The 18,846-nt window shown below is 37.0% G+C and overlaps 1 protein-coding gene across 1 annotated transcript in view; it reads left to right on the top strand.

The window, feature by feature from the left end:
• Positions 1–18,846, top strand: part of LOC140157152 (guanine nucleotide-binding protein subunit beta-1-like) — a 61,211-nt gene that overhangs the window by 16,232 nt on the left and 26,133 nt on the right. The window contains 1 exon segment of the mRNA XM_072180239.1: positions 6,810–6,895. Coding sequence (XP_072036340.1) covers positions 6,839–6,895 — 57 coding nt within the window. The 5' untranslated portion in view covers positions 6,810–6,838.

Raw genomic sequence — 18,846 nt, 5'->3', positions numbered from 1 at the left:
CATCTGTAGTATAAAATTCTCCATAAAGAATGAATGATTTGTGTGAAGAGACCAAAACACCACCATCAAGAGAACAGCTTGTTGCATATGAATCCAACAGCAAATTTGAAATGGCAGTTGGTGATCATGTGACCTTAGTGGATACCTTTTGGATGCCTCCTTTTATTGACTAAGTTAGTGGATACCTTTTGGATGCCTCCTTTTATTGACTAAGTTAGTGGATACCTTTCGGATGCCTCCTTTTTCTTGACTAAGTTAGCGGGTGCCCTTTCGGATGCCTCCCTTTTATTGACTAAGTTAGCGGGTGCCTTTTGGATAACTTGTTAAGGCACCGGATATCTACCCTGTAGCTCCCAACTCGGACTTTGAGGCATCCGAAAACTAATCCGCTAGCGGGTGCCATTGGATGTCTTTAAAAATGACATCCACAAGGTATCGGATACCTTGCGGATCAGCACCGGGTAGGCACCCGCTACCTTATTTTTTTGATATGGGTAAATATGTATGAGGAATCTCCCAGTCTCCCTCTGATATCAAAGAATCCAACTTTAAAAATAGCAATTAAAAATTGATCAATAATAATTGACCAATCAAATAGCAAGAATCTTTCAATATATTTAAAGTGTTTTTAATTTGAGCCAAATTAGACAAATAAACAATTAAACAAATTGTACACAAATGATTAAAGTTTCCAATAACAAAATCATAGTAACAACAACCGTAACAAATAACAAAACAAAAAACACCATGACATTTTATTTCGGAACATTAGGATGAACTTGCCATGGACTAAAGCCTTTGTCGTTTACACTGCGCATGTAGTTGTGTAACTTACCATTCATACCATGTCGTACTCGTGAATGAAAATATTATCGCGCGACTTAGGCATGGAATGTGCGAACTTGTGCGCCATGACTGCGCTATCGACGTGGTTGTGACAGATGCATTCAAAAACCAACGCTGTCAAAAGGGCCATATTAGACACAATTGCGCAGGCTCTGTTCCCCAGATTCCGGGGAAAGTCTGATACTTTTTCAACACAAGTTCTCAGTCATCAACCGAAAAAGTTGACGAATGAGGGCGATAGTCTAAACTAGTCATATGCACATCAGAAATGATCCATAAGGGAAGGTTGAAAATTGTAGGCTATTTCACTATTGTTTGAATTGAATAGTGCATTATGGCTTAGGGTGTGGCAATGCAGTCTCTATGATTATACATTTTTGTACAGTCACTATTAAAGTGGCTTTTTTTTTTGACAAGGAAGTTGTCTGATTGTTATGATAGGAATGCAGAAGTTCAGGCTGACAACATAATGTGTGAAATGAGTTGCTCATCGATCTAAATAAATTAAAATAAAATTTCCATTGCATATATTATATTTGCTTATTTTACAACCAAACAATATGCCATATTAATTGACATTCTTCAATTTAGTCATTAGCTGGGTTAAGTTTGTACATGTAAGCACAGACGTTTCATTGGTTCATGCATGTCGTCTATCACACAGTAGGTTGCAGTGTCCGCATAAGTCGATGTGCACACTAGTTAGTGCATAAATGTAGTCCGTTGCAAGTGTAGTGCAAAATATGCCACACTGTATGTGCAAAGCCAAAATTTACCAAATTTTACTCACTAGTTGAACGGTTTTACTGTTACTAGCGAGTAAAGTTTTGTTTTGATTTTAAAAAAGAATCTTCAAATTTATTAAATCTTCAAACATGATGAATCTAAATAAAACTAGAAATACTATAGTTAAAAAAGGAATATAGTATAACTAAGAATGAGAATAAACAGTACGGATTTCTGTTTAACTTTTTTACTATGCTCTGCCGTGTAATACTATAGATGACAAGCAGGTTCATATTTTTAACATGGTGGATGCTGGCTGCCTGTTGTCTATATCACACCAGATAGATAGCAAAACCAAAAATTCCTATCGTTTATTCTCAAATTTAACTCCAGGTTTCCGAGATGTGATGATATTTGTGTGTCCAAATGCACCATTGGATCTACTTGGAATAACCAGTCTTTTTTATACCTCGTATTTAAAAGTCTGGTCATTTTAAGTGGATCGAATGGTGCGTTTGGAAGATTAAAAACACCAAAACCAAAAGGTGAACACAGATACAGGAGAACAATCATTTTGATAAAACCTGTGGTCTTGTTTTTTATACTGGGACCCTAAAAAAGGTGGTGCTGTCACATTTTGCTCAATCATTTTGTCTACTTATTCCTATATTTTTGCCAAAATTCATCATGAATAAATGGTTTTGGTCTTATTTTGAAGATAAATTATTAATCTAATGAATTAATAACAAATACAATTAAACAAATGTATTAATTAATTACAACAGCTTAATTAAGTTAATTAGTCAGGGGTGGTGCGGAAGTGGAGGAGCCGGAGCGGAGGAGCTCTGTGTAATTCCAATGGGAAGTTGATGTTCATTAATAAAATTTATGCACTTTGTTGCATAAATGTTAATCTTATTTTTTAACTTTCTATAACTATAATTGCCGAGTTAATCTTAATAAACTTAGTAATTAAGGATTTAACAAGCTTTAATTAATGCAGTGGAATGTGGGTCATACAATACAATGGGCTTTAATTTTGCATGCATGCATACATTTCAATATTGTTTTATCTTTGAAATATAAAATAAATCTTCTCACAGGAGATTATTACAGTCAAAGGATTTAATCTGATGATATATTGATCTCTGGTTTATTAAATAGTTTATTGATAGGCTAATTGTGCATGTATATGCCTACATGTACATGTACCTTTGTTACTAATTATTCACTGTATATTGATTTTTGGAACACCCTATAGGAATTGGATATTTAAATTTGATATTATAGCAATTCTGTAAACTATTTTGAATATATTTTCCAAATTAAATGGTATAAACGGAAATTTTACATAAATTAAAAAATTTAATTTACAACTTTTTTCACACCCTGTATAACACAATGGGCTTAACAAATATAGTGCAAACTATATATTTAAAGAAAGGAATAACTGTGTACATTCCAAATATCAAGTGCATTTTCCAATTTAATATACTATGTAGAAATATTGGAGTGGTAAAGAAATTAAATTTGTTCTGTATTTTTCAATGGAATCACCCTGTATATTTTTTGGTACACCCTGTATATCCACTCAAACTTTACAGATTTGCAATCATGACATTATATGCTTTCTAAAAATGTATACTTTTACTAGTTTGGGTGAAAACTTTTTGAAATATAATCAGAAATACAAAAAAGGAGTTGATTTTTTACAAATTGCAAGATGTGACACAATTGGGTCCCACCTCAAAAAACATGACCCTGTACAAAAGAAATTTGGTTTCTAGAAAAATCTAGAAATGTTTCTTTTTGCCCTAATTCAAAATTGATTGTAGTGACAAGTAGTTGACAAGTGCTTTCCCCCCTTGATGGCGGCAACATTAATGCATACAATTTGTATTGTTACACGACACAGAGAATATTTTAAGTGTTGTCAATTTCAATACACGGCGTATACGTAGAAACATTGCGGCATTAACATGCATAGAGAAATGGATTGAACCTAATATATTCCTTTGCTTTTTCATCGCAAGTGCGTCAATTCTAGATTAGTATAGTACATGTATTTGTACAATCTCACTTGTCCCTGCCAAAGCACTTGTATGCACAAGGAGAAACGTGTTCCCAAATACATTCCCTCATATCATGCATAATTATGTCCTCTTCACATTTTTTGTGACGTTACGGGTAATTCTCATCATTGCCAGATAGCAATTACCATTTTTTACCGTGCTGATAATTTTCCAAAATGTTCATAGACCGGTTAATAAATGAAATGCCAGCTGGGATCCCTAGGAGAATGCGCCTGGCCAAAAATTAAAGCTTGAATCATATATATACCCAAGACAAAGCTGCAAACTTGATCCAATATTCAAGGAGGTTTGTGACGTGCTAATTGTGCTTGACAAATATGCAATGTGAAGGTACAAAAAAAATGAATGCTCTTTGGAAGTTGTGATGAGTTGAGTTTGGCAGCAAATCTCGCAGGAGTCAGGACCAGTGGCAATGCCACACTCTGGAGCAGATGAACTGATGGAGCTGTCACCAAACATTTAGGGAGCCTTTTCCAAACAGGGATGATGGATACAAAAGAGGAGTGTCTGTAACAATTAACCCGGGCCTGGTTATTTTGGTAGCAGCATAATGTTGGAAACTCTTCCCGGTTGGTTTGATGCAATGTGAACACAACTCGGAATGTTTATATTTTTATGGAACTTTTAAAACGGAGAACATTGACGGAGCTGCCTACAAGTGGAAAAGAAATCCCACTGAAGATCCTGTCTAGTGCAGAGCGGGATGTTTGTTGGCATTATCTGTCGAGCCTATCAAGTTGATTTCTTCCATTCTATGGTGTTTTTCAGGGTCTTCTCATGGATTATTGAAAGTATGCCCTAGCGTATGGGATCTTCATTCTTCACAAGATGGGCATTAGTTATTTACCTTTCTTGAAAAAACCCACCAAAACAAGTAAAATGTTTGCCCCTGTTTTAAAGCGTAAGGGGCAAACCTGATTCATCGCTGCAATACATTGTACAGTGTACATATAGTCCTGGTTATTGTCAGAGTGTATGCTGGTTGACTGTAACCGCCACTAGCATTTGCTGACCAGTACTCAATCAAAATAAACTTCCTTTGACCGGCACAAAATTGAGCCAATATTGTATGATTATGTACAGTATAGTAATTATTGAAAATCTACAAATTTCCACATCCACATGCAATGCATGTAAAACTGCAATGTTTCAGTGATATCACACATCCGTAACATTTACTCAATTGTTCATGGCGGCCAAAAAAGCCGGCCATTGTTGCTTTGTAATGAACGCTGTTTCGTCAACAGGTGGCGTGCAAACAAATGTCCTGGAGGAATGTTTCTGAATAGTAAATTAGCCGGTACTCATCGTGGGCTGGCTTCAACCCTGGTTATTGTCTATTTATTTAGTCCATTTAGCCTTGTATGACACATGTTTGACTAGTAGAATCTCTTTGAAACTGTAAAGATCAAAGGTAAAAAGCAAGTGAGATCTCGCTCTTAAAAGTACAAATCTTATCAATGCAAAATTGATAAATTAATCTGCTCCATGGGGATGAAAGATACTAACTTTGTGATGGTTTCAAGCATGTGGTGATGGTATGGAAAATAACTGTTTGATCAGGGTTCTCCGAGCTGATATCCAAGGACCCACAATATTTTGAGGCTTCTGGGAGAAGGAAAAACTTAAGAAATTCTATTTAGTAGTAAATCTACCAATTTTCACGTCCTTAAAAAAACGGCAATTTTGCTTGAAATGTATCTCTGCATTATTTTTGGTTCGCCATTTTCCTGGAAGCAACATCTTAAAATGAAAGACAGAGATAAAAAAAAAACTAGTTCGCGTCTGAAATTCTGATAACTAAATGCCTTATTGTGCAGGTCGGCAACCAATCATGGCGCGCCTTTGTCTTAGACGCGATGTAGTCTTTTTCATCTCTGTCTTTCATTATAAAAACATGATTTTACAACTGATAGCATACCAACGGTTACCAGACAGTGATGGACTAGTGTTGTATTGTTTATCACTCAAAAATGAATTAAGAAAATAAAATATTTTTTGCGACCGACCGACCAACCATCCTTTTCAAGTGGTAGAGAAACCCTAGCCAAACAAAATTTTACATTTCCAAGGCAGCGACATTTGGGAGAGTCTTCCTTATTTTGTTATGGCCAGCTCACAAACAATTGCCTCATTTCCAGGGCTCGAAAAAATGTCAATTTCCCGGGAAGCAAGCTAAATTTTCCACAATTTATAGCATGTTTTTATATACAAAAAAAGACAGTATTTCCCTCCAAATACCAGAATTTCCTCCAAACAGAACACCAACATTTCCTGGGAATGAGCTTCCCAAATTCCCCACTTTTTCGAGCCATGCTCATTTCTTTGAAGAGTTTCCCCTCATTGTTTTCAAGTAATCGATTCGCTTGAATCTTGTTCCTCACATTTCGTAGAAAGGAGTGAAGTCTTCATTCCCTGTACATAATGCATAAATCATCATGAACTGAGCTCTGCACACAAATGTGTTCATATATATTCAGTGCATCAAATTTATGGCGAGTTCACCCCAACACACAGTACATCATACATGTACATGTACAGGTAATATTGGAAAAAGACATCACATGACTTGTGTGCTGGTTAGTAGTGAGTGGCACAAAAATGTAATATCTTTAGACACGTATTTGAAAATCGGTAAACTGCAAATTGTTGATTTGACTGAAGAATGATTTAGTTACATGTATGTATATCGTAACACTTTAACAGAAGGTCAAGTTAGACAGACACGACTCATCTGTACGCTCTATGTAGATTCTTGGGTTTGGACAGCAGCCTTTGTATTTCATGTGATATACAACGTGTATTGAGCCAAGTGTGTGGAATTAGCAGATTACACATGTATACTAGTCTGATACTACACAGTATGCTTTGTTTATCTGTAATCATGATTTATTTATTTATTGCTACAGTACAGTATGGTTGCCTTGCCTACATGAAATTTAATGTGTGTATTGTTGTACTTTATATTTAAAATGAAAAAAAAATGTGGTTACTAAAGCATTGTTGTTTACAACATTGTTTCATGATTTACCTTACTTGGATTAATTATTGTACTTTACTATGTATGTAGATCTCCAGTTGGATCCAATTTTCTTTTGCTAACAAATATTTTTTTCTTTTCTCTTTGTGTTTTTGTTTTTACAGTGTAATTAATTAGATATATATATTTCAAAATGAGTGAGTTAGAATCCCTAAGGCAAGAGGCCGAGGCCCTCAAAACGCAAATCAGGGTAAGTATGTAAATGTTGCACCATCATGGGTCAATTTCACCAACTATTGCGATTTGTCAACATGTCGTCTGTCCATCGCAAGCCCAACTCCATAGGAATTCTTCATGTACAATGGTTATGGTGGGTTTGGGACTTGCGATGGTTTTAAGACGTAATGGCGTCATAATTCTTTGTGAAATTGATCCTATATTTTAATATGTTTCTTTGTTTTTGTGTGTGTGTGCTGGGGCTGGGGGATTGGTGCATATGTGCTAAGTGTGAAAGAGAGAGAGAGAGAGAGACACACACAAGATATTGGGTTATTCCTTCATGTAATTTTACACGAAATTAGGGTAAGGGTTAGGGTTAAGGTTAGGGTTAGTTTAGGGTTAGGATTAGGGTTAGGGTTAGGATTAGGGTTATGATTAGGATTAGGCTTAGGGTTAGGGTTAGAGTTAGGATTAGATTACACGAAATAATTACATGAAGGATCGACCAGATATTGAGAAATGGTGACTGTCTGACGGTACTGTGGATTGTAGGTTTTCATTACACACCTGTCGCAAACACGCACCACACCCCTGCCTGAACGAGGACATACAAAGTAAAAACGCTGTACTATCCAATCGAGGACACACATTCCTGCAGTGAATCGACATGTACTGTGAACATAATACACACACTTACTATGACTATGAGATGGTGCTATCTACACGTATAAGGGGGTACACCCGGTATACCGCCAAAAATGGATGTAATCTAAATAGCGTCTTTACATCATTTCCATCATCCTGCACCTATATAGACAGACTGTGGACAGTCCACGTTTAGGTGTGCCCCCGGATGGAGGTGTGTTCAAATATGGCCTTGTTTGGCGGCGAACACCTACTCACACCGATGCACATTGCTGAGTTGGAATTGATTCTTGCAATTATTCTCCTAGCACTATGGACCACAATGGCCTCATCCCAATGGCATAGTTCAATAACCTCAATTAAACAATCATAGTGCAAAATTTGACCTCAAGTTGCAGAGCATGAGTTTCAGTACCCAAATTTTCAAAGGTCATTCAATTAATGTACAAACGTATTGGGGTTAAAGAACTGTGCCTTGATAGATGAGCATGTCATGGATCCTAGTGTAGACTTAGTTTACGAGAATCAACGTTGATTCACCTAAAATCATGCCTATTCCGCACACAGTGTGCAAGTTTAATTGATTCTCGCAAGACGCGTATGTAAGATTCAATTTCAATTCATACAAAGTGCGACGAAAATGCACCACTGATGCACAAAATTTGTTTACAAGTAAATACCGAAAGATACAAGTTTCATATCTGACAAAGCACAGGAATGCCCCCCTTTGGCGAAACGGAATGTCCTCAGTTTGAATGTTAAGTTGAACAAAACATACACTTGGAAGATGTTTACACCGTCGTCGCATACACATATGTACATTGTACACAGGTGCACATTTGTTTACAAGTAGTTAGCAAAAGATGTCATGTCTAGCTGACAAAGCACAGAATACTATCATGGCTGAATAGATACTCATGCACTCAGGGAAATTTGGATTTAAAGGCCAAGGGCATTAAAAAAATCTGTCTGAAAATATCCAGAGTTAGGTTCAAGATCACAACAAGTGACCTTATTTATGCACAGAAAATAGCCAAATATACAAAGGCATAATTTGATGACTTGTATACCATCGCATTTAAGTGGACCCTAGATTGTGGATTTTGTACCCAATACATTTTGGTTATTTAATGAGTGTATAAAGATACATAGGTTATAGAACTTCATGAGACTGGACTCCCTTTGAGGAAACAGAGCCAGGAAATATCTTGATTCCTTGGTTGTTTTTTTATCTTTCTAGGCCATGAGGGTCTTTATTAAGGGGGTACTACACCCCTGGGGTAAATTTGTGACTATTTTTGCATTTTTCTCAAAAAATAATAACACACTGGTAAAAAAAAGTTACGTATATTATTGGGGCAAGGAATCCAATTACTACACTGGAATTTCATTGACTCAAGACAAGATAAGAAATGAGGTACATTCTAGCGGTACCTCTTTTCTTATCATAAATAACAAACCTCTTGTCTTGGGTCACTGAAATTCCAGAGTAATAATTGGATTCCTTGCCCCTACAACATACATAACTTTTGTTACCAGTGTGTTATTAGTTTGTGAGAAAAATGCAAAAATAGACTCAAATTTATCGAGGGTGTAGTACCCCCTTAAGGTGGCTGTGTACTCTCAAACATGCATGTAGTAAAAGTGCAATAACTTTGTAATTATTCGCGCAAGAAATAAAAAAGTATACATTTTTATAAAGGCAAGACATCAATAAATCTTAATATAAATACAGATTTGGGGTAAAAACAAAATTATGAAGAAAATCACAAAAAGTGAGTTTTTGGCAATATTTGTTAGGTACATCATAACAAAAAACACTCTTTCCAAAATATTTTATTTTGTTTTAAGCTCAATCTTGAGGCTCCATTCCAAAAACGGTTTTTTATTTTTTTGATATTGGCCTTAGTTTTTGAGATATTGACCATATAAGGCATCAAAATGAACTTTTTAAAATTCACAAAGCGCCTATTTGCACAAAATGATGCCTAAAATCGGAAATAGACCAAAATATAAAAAATTAGAAAACCGTTTCTTGAGTCGATCATGATTTTTACGATGATCATATTTGCTTACCTATAGATGCTGTATTTATTGAGTTATCGTGTACCTAAATCGTCATTTTACCGAGAAAATGAACATTGAAATAATGGCCGTTGAAGTTTAAAGTGGTCACATTTTGCCCTTTCATCGAATCTCACAGGAGAATGCGGCAGTTTTCGTTTTTCTACCTTATATTACGCGAACATCGGGTAAATCCACAGCCCGTTGAGAAGTTTGAGCGAAATCCATTCATAACTTGATATTCAAATCGAGAGAGAGAACTTGAAAAACCCACATTTTATCAGCTAAAACGGAGCCATTTGACCACTTGAAATTAGTGTTTCCAAAGGATGCGCCACGCATGCAGATAAGCGTCGCGTATGCGTTGCGTATCTGTGCGTTAACAAATTGCGCGACACAAGAAGCGCGATGCGTTGTTCTTGCGATGTACCTCGCTGATACAACAAAGATTTTCTCTCTTTTAAAATTGCAAACACGAATGAAATAGTGAAATAAAATCCATAAAATAGCGCAGTTGGAGTTTATCTGGATTTTCTTTCCTTGTATTTATAAAAAACATAACAAAGTAACAAATATCAAAAATCTCAATTTTTGAAAGAAACAACGTCTTGAGTACACAGCCGCGTTAAAGTGACATAAAAAACAACAATATACAAACATGTATATTAACAAAAACACACACAAAAATTACATCAGCCAGCAATGATTTTTACATAATATATGACAAAAACTTTTCTATAATTTCTATAATGGTATTACCAATACATTGGTTACCATTTCTTGACATGAACACCATATTTATCTTTACTGAAGGCAATATTTTTCTCAACTTTTTCCATAAAGTATAACCACGCCTTGAAATCAGAGAAATTCAGTTTTAATTCTTGAACTCTACACTTGTAAATGTATCTTTTTGCAAAAAGTATAATCATATTTTTGAAAACCATATTTATATCATCTTTATAGCATCCAAGACAAATGTCAAAATATGTTAGCTGCACATTGATATTAACATCTTTCAGCCATTTCATAATATTGATTCCTTGCTTTGGTAATGTCAAAATAAATAAGCTTGAAATATGGTTATGCCCATTAAATAACTTTGAGGGTACTTTGAACATCTAGTGATCGCATGGTTAACTTCACAAGACTGGACTCTCTTTGAGGAAACAGAACCAGGAAATATCTTGATTCCTTGTGTTGGTAATGTCCAAATAAATAAGCTTGACATTTGGTGAGTAAATGCCCATTGAACATCTAGTGATCGCATGGTTAACTTCACAAGACTGGACTCTCTTTGAGGAAACAGAACCAGGAAATATCTTGATTCCTGGTGTTGGTAATGTCCAGTGTTTACTCTCTCTGCAAATTGAGTGCGCCAAATGAAACATTTTCTTCCCAAATTGGCCCAATTTTGGCCCAGTAATTCCCCAAATTCACTAATTGTAATACAGCATTACAAATTTTTGTGAGACAAAAGTAATTTTCACTGGGCCAAAATTGAGACATACGGCCTCTGAGTAAACACTGGTAATGTCCAAATAAATAAGCTTGAAATTTGGTGAGTAAATGCCCATTATATAACTTTGACGGCGCTTTGAACATCTAGTGATCACATGGTTAACTTCACGAGACTGGACTCCCTTTGAGGAAACAGAACCAGGAAATATCTTGATTCCTTGTGTTGGTAATGTCCAAATAAATAAGCTTGAAATTTGGTGAGTAAATGCCCATTATATAACTTTGACGGCGCTTTGAACATCTAGTGATCGCATGGTTAACTTACCGAGACTGGACTCCCTTTGAGGAAACAGAACCAGGAAATATCTTGATTCCTTGTGTTGGTAATGTCCAAATAAATAAGCTTGAAATTTGGTGAGTAAATGCCCATTATATAACTTTGACGGCGCTTTGAACATCTAGTCAGACCTGCCAACTGTCCCTCATTTTGAGGGACTGTCCCTCATTTGGGGTTTACCAAAGTGAAAATGAGGGACAGTCCTGTTTTCTGAAAATTTCAGTGATGCCAAATTTAAATGAAAGAACAGCAGAAAATGATGAAAATGTTACTTTAAAATTTGCTATAGCATTCTCTTTAGTCTATTGTGATAAATTCAGACCTGCAAAATCTTCTCTGAATTCTGAAAGTATTGCACACCTCAAGTCTTTGAATTTGTCTGTACCTGGTTTGTGTACATATACAAGGTTTTGGTCTCAATGTCCCTCATTCTACAACGTATTCAACAACCATCGTGTTCACAGACGTGGAGGTGGTATTTTGATCTATGTGCGTGACAATATCAATGCAGAGGTAATTAATGAGGTGGTTGTCCCAAATGAGCTGGAGGTCACATGGTTGTTAGTCAGTCATCCAAAGCTACCAAGAAGAACTCCATACCTAGTCATTGGTGCTGTTTACATCCCACCTGACTCTCCTCATGAGGACTTGTTGATATCTCATCTGATTGAAACCATTGACTATGTTCGCTCCTCAAAACCACAAGCTGGTGTAATCTTGTTAGGCGATTTTAATCGTACAAATATTAGACCATTATGTGTAGGTAACAGATTGACACAGGTGGTTGACTTGCCAACTAGAGAGGACGCAATTCTGGATTTGATCATAACAGATTTTGCTGAGTTATACAAGCGACCCCACATCAGTTCTCCAATTGGGCTTAGTGACCACAATTGTGTCAGTTGGGTACCTAAATTTTCCAAATGTGTTAATATCAAGCAAGTTAAGACTGTTCGGCCAATCAAAGACTCTAATCTCAAAGAATGCGGTAGATGGATCCAGAGTCAAACCTGGTCCACTGTGTATAATGCCAAAGATGTCCAGGCCAAGGCTGACGCTTTCTACCAAACAGTTAAAGAGGGTATTGACAATTTTTTCCAGTCAAAACTGTCAGGTTACATGTTAATGACAAACCTTGGATGACAGACCGTGTCAAGAACTTAATTAACCAAAGGCAGAAAGCGTTCGCCAAGGGTGACAAATCCACATGGACTGATCTCAAAAACAGAGTTATCAAAGAGATCAAAAAAGCAAAAACTGCCCATAATATCAATAAGGTTAGGAAACTCCAGAAGACTGAACCAGGTCGATGGCACAAGGAGATCAGGTACCTGGCAAACATGAAAAAGACTGAAACTACCATCAATGTGCCAGATGTTGCTGCTTCTGACCATGTGAGTGTTGCTAACGCCATCAATCAACACTTAGTCAGTTTTTCTAATTCACAGCAGCCATTGAAGTTGAATGATCTCCTGCATATCTACCTAGTCCTGTGCCACCGCCTATGGTTCAACCATGGGAGATCTACCATGATCTTAGTAAGTTGTCCGCTTCCAAAGCAGGGGGTCCTGATGATATCCCACCACGGCTTCTTAAAGAGTATGCATATGAGTTGAGCCAGCCGGTAGCAAATATAATCAATGCATCCCTTAAACAAAGTATTGTTCCTACCCAGTGGAAGGAAGCCAATGTCATCCCAATCCCCAAGCAAGCTCCGCCTTCAATCGACAAGTTGCGCCCAATTTCTCTAACCGTGCCTTGCGAAAAGTCGCTGAAGGAAGAGTTTGCAAATGGATTGTGGATGCCATTCAGCCCCATGTAGACCAAAGACAGTTTGGAAACCAGAAGGGATTGTCTACCACCCACTGCCTTGTTGATGTCTATCACCACTTGATGTCAGGGGCCGAGAAATCAAAAAATGTTGGCACACTTGTGCTAACAGATTTTTCAAAGGCCTTCGATTTAATTGACCATAAGATCACAGTCACATAGCTTCTCAAGCTTGGTGTTTCTCCTTCCCTTGTGCAGTGGGTGGTGGACTTCCTTTCTGGGAGGAAACAAAGAGTGAAGTACAAAAACACTTACTCTGAGTGGGTTGAATTACATGGTGGTGTACCTCAGGGCACTATCATTGGCCCTATTGCCTTTTTAGGCATGATCAATGATGCGCTCACTGAGTTTGATGACAACAGAATGAAGGTTTGGAAGTATGTTGACGACCTTACAATAGGTGAAAATAGAGCCATTGATGATGTCACTGAGGTACAGAAGTGTTTGGAATCTCTCCATGAGTGGTCTGTCAGTAACAAACTTAAGTTGAATCCAAGTAAATGCCAAGCCATGAGTGTGTACTTTGGTAAAAACAATCCCGGATGTTGATCTACGCATCTCTGAGCATTCCCTGGCAGTAGTCCAGAAAGTCAAGTTGCTGGGAGTTATCATCCAAAATGATTTGAAATGGCAAGGCCAGGTAGACAATATGCATTCCAAAGCTAATGGAAAAATGTTCATGTTACGCAAACTTAAAGAAGCAGGTCTCAATGCAGGTGAAATCCTCTCTGTCTACAAAGGTTATATGAGACCAGTGTTAGAGTATGCAGCCCCCTTATGGCATGCAGGTCTCGCTCAGAGCCAGGAGGACCGTCTGGAGAGAATTCAGAAACGTGTATGTAAGCTGCTCCTTGGAAAGGAGTATAAATCTTACTCCGACTCCCTTGCAACTCTGGATCTTGAGCCTCTACACTCCCGTGAGACTGCAGATTTGCAAGGAGTTTGCCTCCAAAGCACATGCATCTGAAAAATTCTCCAGATGGTTCCCTGCCACTGACTATTCATCCTCAATGACCCTAAGAAAGCCCCTAAAGTCAAGAGTTACAGGTGGAAAACCAAAAGATTCAAGGAAAGCCCAGTTCCATACATGGCTGAACTCCTGAATCATGCTTAGTGTTCTCCTGTCCATCTAGTGATTTGGTTTGAATCATTGTTTTGTGCGAATGGATGGATGGGAGAGGCTGGTGTGATTTGGTAGTCCAAGCCCTTTAGTGCAATTCCCTCTCCTGTCATTTTGTCATATTATCATATCTTTTTATTATGCCGTCACATTGATATTCTATTTGGTTGAGTTTTTGTGCAATGGTAAGTGTGGGAGTGTATCAGTGGATGTTGGTGGGTGTGTATGGGTATGGGAGGGGGTGTGTGTGGGGGTGTGTGCAGGGATGTGTTTGAGATATGGTGTTGGTGAGTTCGGTTGAGTATGAGCTATAGCTATTTATTATTTCTTTGATTGTACCTTTTAAAATTATCATTGAGTATGTATTGTGCAATAATTCAAGTTTTTTTATGTATTTTTTTATTATTTGCATTTCTTTATATAAATTTGATTGTAATTATTGTAATTCACCATGCAATTCAGCCATTTTGGCTGCTATTTGAGTGTTTTTAATAAATATACCTGAAAAAAAAAAAAAATATACCTGAATATATATATATTCTGACTTCGGTAGGTTGGCAGGTCTGTCTAGTGATCGCATGGTTAACTTCACGAGACTGGACCCTCTTTGAGGAAACAGAACTAGGAAATATCTTGATTCCTTGTGTTGGTAATGTCCAAATAAATAAGCTTGAAATTTGGCGAGTAAATGCCCATTATATAACTTTGACGGTGCTTTGAACATCTAGTGATCGCATGGTTAACTTCACGAGACTGGACTCCCTTTGAGGAAACAGAACCAGGAAATATCTTGATTCCTTGTGTTGGTAATGTCCAAATAAATAAGCTTGAAATTTGGTGAGTAAATGCCCATTATATAACTTTGACTGCGCTTTGAACATCTAGTGATCACATGGTTAACTTCACGAGACTGGACTCTCTTTGAGGAAACAGAGCCAGGAAATATCTTGATTCCTTGTTTTGGAACATTTCAATTGAAATTTGGTGATTAAATATTACCCAGTGAAGTATATGCTTGGGCAGTTGCCTGATTATTACATATTTTGCTTGCATAATTGTGGCGATTCTGTTCCATGTAGAAGAAAAAAAAATGTACTGGTTCCAGGTGGGTAAAATTAGGCAACATACAAAAAGCTCACTTCATTGGAAAGATCAAATTTTAGAGCTCTGCAGTCTGCACATATTATTCAGAGGGTGAGGTGAGGTGACCCACATATGAAAATTGCAACATTATTAATGAACTTGCTTATAATGATATCGAGAATGTCACTTTGATATCATGTGACTCTAAGAAAGTAGTACTACATGTATTGTCAATTTTCCCTCCCTAATGTCTGAAAATATGTTTTAAAACTAATTCAGAATTTCATGCAAAAGTCACGGTTTAATACTCTGAAATTTAAGCATAAAAGTGATTTTGTCTGAGCTAACTTCAAAGTGCATATAATGAATGTCTGTGGGGGAACTTGGCGATGTCCACCATTTTACATGTCAAAATAATACTGAACAAATTTGCCAATTCACATGGTATGCACTGAACATGTACACTCGTATACTGTAATGAGGTTCAACTCTACTCTGCCTGCGGTAAATGTCAGCATATGTTGATATGGTGATAAAGAAATTGTGCACGCCATTATAAGGTAATACATTTTCCCTTTTTTTTCAGCCCACAAAAAAAAAAAAAGGTTTTTCCCTAGATTGTTGGACGTCACAACTCTCACATGAATATTCCATTGGGTTTTTTTCCCCTTCGCACTCTTGTGACAATGTGAGCCCAACGTGTTAAGCTTCAATGTAGCTGGGCGTCGTGGAAAAAAATACTTGATTATTCAGTCAGTGTGATGAGCTATAAATAGCGACGGTGCCCTGTACACGGTTTGGCCCTGGATGTGTGTGTGTTTGTCGGCCATGCTTGCAGGGAGCTAAAAATAGACGGCTTGGCCGAGCATTGCAGTCTAAAAAAGCACAGCTCAATTTGTTCCCCAGCAGTACATAGCATGGCTGCACTGAGGCATCCAATGACATGACTTGCAAGCGCTTCTAGATACAAGTTCGTACATTATACTATATTGGGAATATTTTAGCGGTATTAATTTTTTGCGATTGTAATATTCTGAGTGCTCAGTTTTGTGGTTTTCTTGTATTCGCAATTCTAAACAGTTGCACTTGTGGGACCCAAAATAAATTTGCTTTAACCGTGAAAAGCGCAAAAATGAAACCCTTAAAAATTCCCGCTATACCGTATGTACACTGCATTTTTAAGCAAGTCTGAGCCATCTGCGAGTAAAACCTCAAAAAGTCTCGTGCTGCAAGCTGCATTTTTAGGAAAGTCTGAGCCATCTGCGAATCGAGGAAAGCATTTAAAAATATAAAAGTGCCGTCATGAACATTAATGAACCAAGCTTAAAAATATGCAATGCACTATCTTGCATGTTGATGGGAAGGATATTATTTGCAAGGTCTGTCCTAATTGCTGTTCTGCCACCTTTAATTTTAGCTAGAGTTTGCTCTATTTGCACATCTTTTTGGAGGTGCCGCTTTTTATGCTGAAATGCAAAACGTTTGTCAGATTTTCATTGAGTTGATTGATATTAAAAATCCTGGTTAAAAATTTAATGCTTACTTACTGAGCACTGATTATACTGTGCACGATCCATGGATACTAAACAGACATGCCGCAAATCAAGGAAACATAATTTATTCCCAAAGGATGTGTATTATGATACATTATCCACCATAGAACCTTAATTTTATTATAAAAATATTTAAAATATAAGTTTTGTAAGGTATTGTACATGTAAGGAGTTTCAAAATGTTCCAATTCCACAAAGAGAAGTAAGACAAGACGCCATTTGCTACCATAGTGATTTTGTTATGCCTTGGTAACTGGAAGAAAGAAAGGACAGTTTACAAACTGAAAGTGGTACAATAAAACAAGACAACAAATAAACACAAATCCCGACCGGCACACAACCTGAATGGAAAATGAAGCAAGGGAATGTGCTGGCATGGGATTGGAACCCATGACCTTCCAATCTCTAGATGTACTTTTCGTTAGGCTACCAGCACCCCTTAGTAACTTGTTCATGCTTGGCTTGCAAACATGAATAGCAGCCCATTGGGTATGTGTTGCGATCGTTTTGATCATGGTTCTAAACATAGTTACTGTGGACCAGTTGACCAGTTGATGTGCACTATGGCGGTGAATTGATTGTACAGTGGCTGCTCAGACATCTGAAATTGAAGCTGTATGTTTGCAGCAAATTTATCCTGTTGGTAGGTTTTGGGCAAGTCTTCAGCAGGAGGGAACAGGAATAGGACAAGCTAGAATAAAAAACCAAGCAGGACTTGTACCTTTTTCCAATCCGAACCATCCGCTATCTACGGAGAATTATTTTTGTTCTAAACATAGCTGATATGGAAAAGGAAGGAATATTCCATCTAGGGACTGCAATTTTATTGAACGGGGGACAGAGATGGATTCAGAATCTTTGGAAGGAGATCAGAAAGACCCTTTGGTTAAAAATCTGTGGAAGTGGGGATAGCTAATTACGCTCGTTACAGAGGGATAAAATTTATGTGTTTTTGATCTGCGGCCACTCGGCATCCCTGTATATTTTAGTGAGGGATAAACTACTGTCACAGCTAAATACATGTACATGTCATTTTAGCATGTGACATCACTTTCAATAAAATGTGAAGAGAAAATTGCAGGTAGGTCCCGAAAGACAAACATGAAATTAAATTCCGAGTAGAACCAATTAATAAATTCAACTTAGCAATTTCTCATATTTTGTCAATCTGAATTGACTACCAGTATATTAGTGCTTTCAGAAATTTGTAATTTGTAAAATTTTTTCTTCTTTATTGTAGTGTGTATTGTTGCCACATACCACAAGGCCATTACCATGGTGAACTAAGTTGCGTTCAGGGTGATGGGTAACCGTTGCTTAGCAAGTGTATAGTAACACCAGCTCTAGTAATATATGCCATCTAGATTTTAATATTGTGGTCGCCCAGTAATTTGTTCGCTCTTGTGTTGATAAAAAAATATAATAGCCCTGTAGATGAAATAAAATGGCCTATTAAGTACATTTTTACAAATTTTAAGTATCCCAAGAGGTACAATTTTATGGGTCATTTATATTAATTGACAGATTCTTGCTGCCTGTAAAATAAATTTGGCGTGACATTTCTATGGATCCATGTGTATTGTGTACAGAAGGAAAAGAAAAGTGGTGAAGATGGTGATGATCATTGGATGTACAATTTACAATTTTGTTCATGACATTTGTACCTTTTAAGGTATTTTCAGTGATTCTGCAAGAAAATGGAAAAATTTGGAAATTAATTTTAAAATAGCATTTTAGGTATAATGGATTTCAGTCTATGGAATTACAATTACTTTTTACAGGATAACTTGATGAAATAGGGAAAAAAATTAAGCAAAAGAAAGGTTTTCTAGTTGGAAAATTGAGGTAATTTCTTAATAGTGCACGCTATTCATACGAACAAGCCATAG

The sequence above is a fragment of the Amphiura filiformis genome, chromosome 7 (assembly GCF_039555335.1).
Source record: "Amphiura filiformis chromosome 7, Afil_fr2py, whole genome shotgun sequence".
Lineage (NCBI taxonomy): Eukaryota > Metazoa > Echinodermata > Ophiuroidea > Amphilepidida > Amphiuridae > Amphiura > Amphiura filiformis.
This window is presented reverse-complemented; position numbering and strand designations above follow the sequence as displayed.